General features: G+C 36.0%; 1 protein-coding gene across 1 annotated transcript in view; it reads right to left on the bottom strand.

Moving 5' to 3' along the window:
* The window catches only part of LOC107654113 (uncharacterized), a 10773-nt gene extending 6744 nt beyond the window's left edge, over nt 1-4029 (bottom strand). The window contains exons 1-4 of the mRNA XM_016441040.1: nt 3936-4029; nt 3137-3276; nt 1642-1777; nt 1339-1519 (exon numbers count right to left, since the gene is read on the bottom strand). Of these exons, the coding sequence (XP_016296526.1) occupies nt 1339-1519; nt 1642-1777; nt 3137-3259 (440 nt within the window). The 5' untranslated portion in view covers nt 3260-3276; nt 3936-4029. The remainder of the gene's footprint in view (nt 1-1338; nt 1520-1641; nt 1778-3136; nt 3277-3935) is intronic.
* Between the last annotated feature and the right edge of the window lie 1155 nt (nt 4030-5184).

Here is a 5184-nt window from a genome sequence, read left to right as displayed (position 1 = left end):
GTAAGGGGCGTAACATTTCCATCACACGCTTGAGGCATTCGGCCAATCAGAACGCACTGGATAGCTGGCCAATCAGCGCACACCTCTCTTCCTCAGAACGATGAGCTTTGTAAAATTCGACGCGTTTCAGAAAGGCGGGGCATAGAGCAACACTAATGTACAGCATGTGGTAGGGTTGGGCCGATAGACGATGCCATCGTCCATCGCCGATGGCTGACAGCCATCACGATGTTAAGCTGACATCGTGATTCCCTTATTTGGATTTCAGACATTTCTTCTTACTCTGTGTATGTGGTAAGTGAACTTTCATGTACTGTAATGCAACAGGCTACCGCTAACAAGCGGCTAACCTTTTAGTGGCTCCGTAGAACGCATTATTTGTTTCACGCTTTGGGCACACCCCTAACCCGTAAACCGCATAAACACATTTCATTACACCAAATACACAAAATAATGTTCTTTTTAGCAACGTCATATGACACCTTTAAATGTCCTTCTAAAATGTAATAAATGAATATATAAAAATTCACTTCTTTCCAGATCTACGCCTATAGGAGTAGAGATAGAGCTGATAAGGAATGCTTGGCAAACTGTTCGCCAGGGAGGATCTGGGAAAAAGCTCTTGTAATCCCATTATCTTTAACAGAATCAACAAATGATTTGTGACAAGTCATGTCATATTCACTCTCATTAATTCTCAATCATGACTTAATGAATGACTTCGTTTTTAGTCAGTTTCTCACACAAAGGTATCATATGACTTCAGAAGACTTTGAACATAGACTTTGAACATGATACTTTTATATCTTTTAAAAATAATAGTTCTTTATTAGCTTTTTGGGTTCCATTTAAGAACCTTTAACATCCATGGAACCTTTCCATTTCATAAACAGTTCTTTACTGGGAAAAAAGTTTCTTCAGATTATTCAGATGCTCTTCACACTAAGAAGAAAATAATGGTTATTTGAAGAACTGTTAACTGGAAGGTTCTTTGGGGAACCCAAAATGGATCTTCTATGCCATAGTAAATGTTCCAAAAATGGGTTTTAGCAGTGAAGCCATAGAATCTATGGCTTCACTGCTAAAACCCATTTTTGGAACCTTTACTTTTAAGAATATATTGCACAGTGTGCACTGAGCAATACAATCTAAGCAATTTTCCATGTGACCAACTTGAACCTGTTGAAACCAACTTGAAATGTGCATGGGAAAATCTTTCACCGTCATGTGAAATTCCCAATTACGTGGATTCCACATGACTGGATTTTGCCCATGACAATTTGCAGAACAATGGCAAATGTGATCACACTATTAGAATTACTTAAAAAAAATCTTAACCTGATACTTGTCTCCGTTGCTATTATCTCCTCTGAGGTTTCCTCTGCACTCTCTTCAGAGTCGCTGTACAGCTCAGCCAGCAGCTTGTGTGTGGAATCAGCTTCCACTCTTGTTTTACAGGGTACTGGGCTCAAATCTGTCTCCTTTTGGGAAGCTCTCCCTCTATAGTCCTTTAAAACATCTGCAAAGAGAAATCAGAATAAAATAGCCTTAGGCCAACACTCATTCTATATATGGAATCTAGGATATTTCTATCACTCGCATAATTTATGCTCTATTGCCCAACCAAGGTGAATTACATACCTGCATGGTCTTGTGACAAAATAATAGTATGTATCCCAGGGTAGTGTACTGTTTCATGCACATCTCTGGGGCCGATTTCAGGCAAGGACGTGTCCAATAGAGCCACCACAGCCCGCAGAACATCCTCATTCTTTATCTGCAAGACCAAGACAATCTACATATTCATATATGCCCACACAAATATATGCATGTATATGTCATCAAAGCACAAAAAAATCATAACATCTGCCTCAGGTAATGTAGAAAAGAGCAGCAGACTCAAGAACACTCAAAGATCTGGTGCAAACCAGTGCAGGAAGATGACAGTCTGCATTGTGACGCCCACCCCCCACACCAATGTTTGCAAAGCGCTGGCTGAGAAAAAAAATCCATTCAATTAATACTGGGAGTTCCTGGACAACACGAGGGGTGGCTGAAACGTGACCTATATTCCCGATTGTGCTGGCTCTATAATTTCATATTTTGTGGAGTAAGAGCAATAAAAGCTCAGATAATATTTCAAAAACAAGGAGGGAGTTAATATGCAGAAAGGAAGTGGAATACAGCACTCAATAATCAATAAACATCAATGAAGGGAAAGCAAGCAAGATAATAAAAGAGGCTAAGTGGGACTGAAATGAATTAGCGTGTGGATGGGCGTAAGTGTATAGGCGTGTATGAGGCAATTTGGCATATTTATGCTGTTCCAAAACCAAGTCAGCTGCCTACGGAGGAAGCATTTTAAGGCACATTTCTGACGCATAGGCTTTTCCAAAAGGTACGCAACTTAATTATGTTGCCTGCTAAGATACCTTTTTGGGCCTAATTCTATTGTATATCTCCTTGGCGGAGATGGCAATCCCAGAATGTACTGCAACAATCTCAGTGAAAAATAAATCCAATGGCAGATTAGGTGAGAGTGATGATACATTCTAATGTAAATACAAATTAATAAAATTATATTTCATTAAATATTTAAAATATATTTGGAAATTATATTTCATTAACTGAAATATTAGAAAAGTTTTATTAAATAAAAAAATACACTAATTTTTTTCAAAGTTAGACTAGAAAATACAATTTCAGTCTTTCTACTTCAAAATTTCATGTTTAATTCAATGTGTTACTTGCCATTTCTTTGTAATTATTACTAGCAATTCCTGAGTGAAAATTGTTTCAACATATTTTTCAGTGTAATAAATGTTTAGATTTTTTTATTTTAGTTAACTAAACGTAATTTGTGTTTATCCATTTGATTTCTCCAATGTATTTGAACTGACAGAATACAAAAAGTTATCTCAACTTTTGAAAAGTAAAAAAAAATAAAAATAAAAAATGCAAAAAAGAAACAATTGATAATTTCAGTAATCAACAACAGTTGGGTATTTAATTATCCACCCAGTTATAAATGACTACCTGTATAGAAAATAAAGTTTATTTTGGACTTCTAGTGTGATATTAATCTACTTATTTGGAAAGAATCTGAATCTAAAATAAGAAAGAAATGTATGTTAACCATAGGCAGAATTGTAGGAGCATCTCTGGTTTGGAAGAGTTCGTGGAAGTCGACTATGATGGGCTGAGCACTCAAAGCACCCCTGAAGTGGACACTGTGGAGACGGACCATGCATCCCTCCATCGCTCACAACAGACCCGCTAAAAAGAGAGACACACATGAGCATTCATTAAATGAAACATTATGACACTTGCCCCTGCTGTAAAAGAGTTTTGCAGAGGGGACTGGGGCTACTTGTCACAACTATATTCTCAGGGCAGTAATCTAAATTTTTTTGTATGGCAATTTTGTAGATTAAAAAAAAAATTTGTTACTTTTGGCCAAAACAATGGTTTAAAATGTTAATATGTTTCCTTTTCCGTTTGTGCTTTTTCAATAATAATTGTTTTTGTTTAGTTCATAATATAACTTACTGTTTGCTTTTTAACGGTGTTAAATTGACTATAAAAAATTAAAATGCTGCTATTTTGTGGAAGATTGGAGCCTTTTTTACTGTAAGTTAGCGTTTTACTCTGTTGTTTATTGAGACTTGCACATAGTGGCCAGCTATTGTCACAAACGTGTGTTAAATAAACTGTATTTTTCTTCTAGCTAATAACGGAGGAAATGTTCGCTAACTTTTTGTTGTTGTTTTGCACAGAAGTTGGCGTTCAAAAATAAAACAACCGTTGTGAATAATAATGGGAGTGTGACAATTAACCCGGTCTCCTGTGCATTTGTTTTATTTTTCAGGTTAAAACAAAACTGTGTATAATATCTATTAATATATAATTCTGTAAGCAATTAATAAACTAAATACCTCCAATGCCTGCTTCAGAAGTGTTGACAATTTGGCCACCTTCGCAAATTTGGCTGCGTTGTGCTAGCGAGTGTATCTATGGCAACGGTGGCGCTGGAACTCAATCGCAGTGTCTCCTGGGATTTGGAGTCTCCAATAATGAACATGCGATGACCACGTAGGATGGTGTGGTTTATATCCCACTTGATGGTTCTTAAAGTGATAGTTCAACCAAAATGTAGGTTCTGCCATAATTTCCACACCATCGAACATCGTATTACCACACAAGGAAAAATATTGTTGTCACTTTCAGAACATTTCAGATGATGATGATAAATGATAAATGATAAACAGATAAACCTCCAAACAAAATCCCTCCATAACTGCAGCGAACTCTTATGTGGATGCTTTTCAACTTATTTTTGAGGCTTCCGGTCTCAGTGAAGTCTGTGTAGAATGGGAGTAATGTGAGAAGATTTCTTTGAAAAGGTGAGAACCCTAGCTGCAGAGTTCTGGATATATTGGATATATACTGGATATATTTTATTGTTGTGTTTGGTATACCATAGAAAAGAGAATTACAGTAGTCGAGTCGAGAAGTAATGAAAGCCAGTAATGAAGACCAGTGTCTCATCAGCTTTGATATTTAAGAATTATTTTTATTTTCTATATTATTTTATGTTTAGTGAAACCACAATGAACATAAATGTAACTTTTTTGATACTATAGTACCATAATCAACCGATTATTTATAAAAAGAAACAATGGTGATAAAAATTATAATCAATATGACAAAAACATGTTTACTCCAGTTTTACCATACCTGTAGTAACACCATGCTTATTTTTAATATAATTATTTTTAACATTTCCGGGTTTCTCAGCAGTGGAAGTCGTCATAGTTGGGTTAACTTGAAGAGCAGTGAATGGGAGAGTACCACAAATATATTTTTTTGCGTTCCCATTTGCTCAAATAGCAAAAGAAAAACTCCTCGATAGCGTTTTCATGACTTTCAATAAAAGGAAAAAAAAATTGAGAGAGACTGATAACGGCACTCAGAAGGGAGAACGTTGTCAAATTTACCGTCCCTCCCATAGACGCTGCATTAGAAACACCCTCGCATTAGCGTTAACTGTTTTTTTGTAATTTGATGCAAAGGTGATATAATACAAAGAATAGTGTTATAAATGTACATACATTTTTTAAAAATACAAATATGAAAAACTTTCGAGGATTAACGATGCTGATGACCGTTAAACGCGTCATCACA

The sequence above is a fragment of the Sinocyclocheilus anshuiensis genome, unplaced genomic scaffold (assembly GCF_001515605.1).
Source record: "Sinocyclocheilus anshuiensis isolate Anshui unplaced genomic scaffold, SAMN03320099.WGS_v1.1 scaffold115, whole genome shotgun sequence".
In the NCBI taxonomy this organism is placed as follows: Eukaryota; Metazoa; Chordata; class Actinopteri; order Cypriniformes; family Cyprinidae; genus Sinocyclocheilus; species Sinocyclocheilus anshuiensis.
Note: the sequence above shows the minus strand (reverse complement) of the source record. Positions and strands in the feature narration are given on the sequence as shown.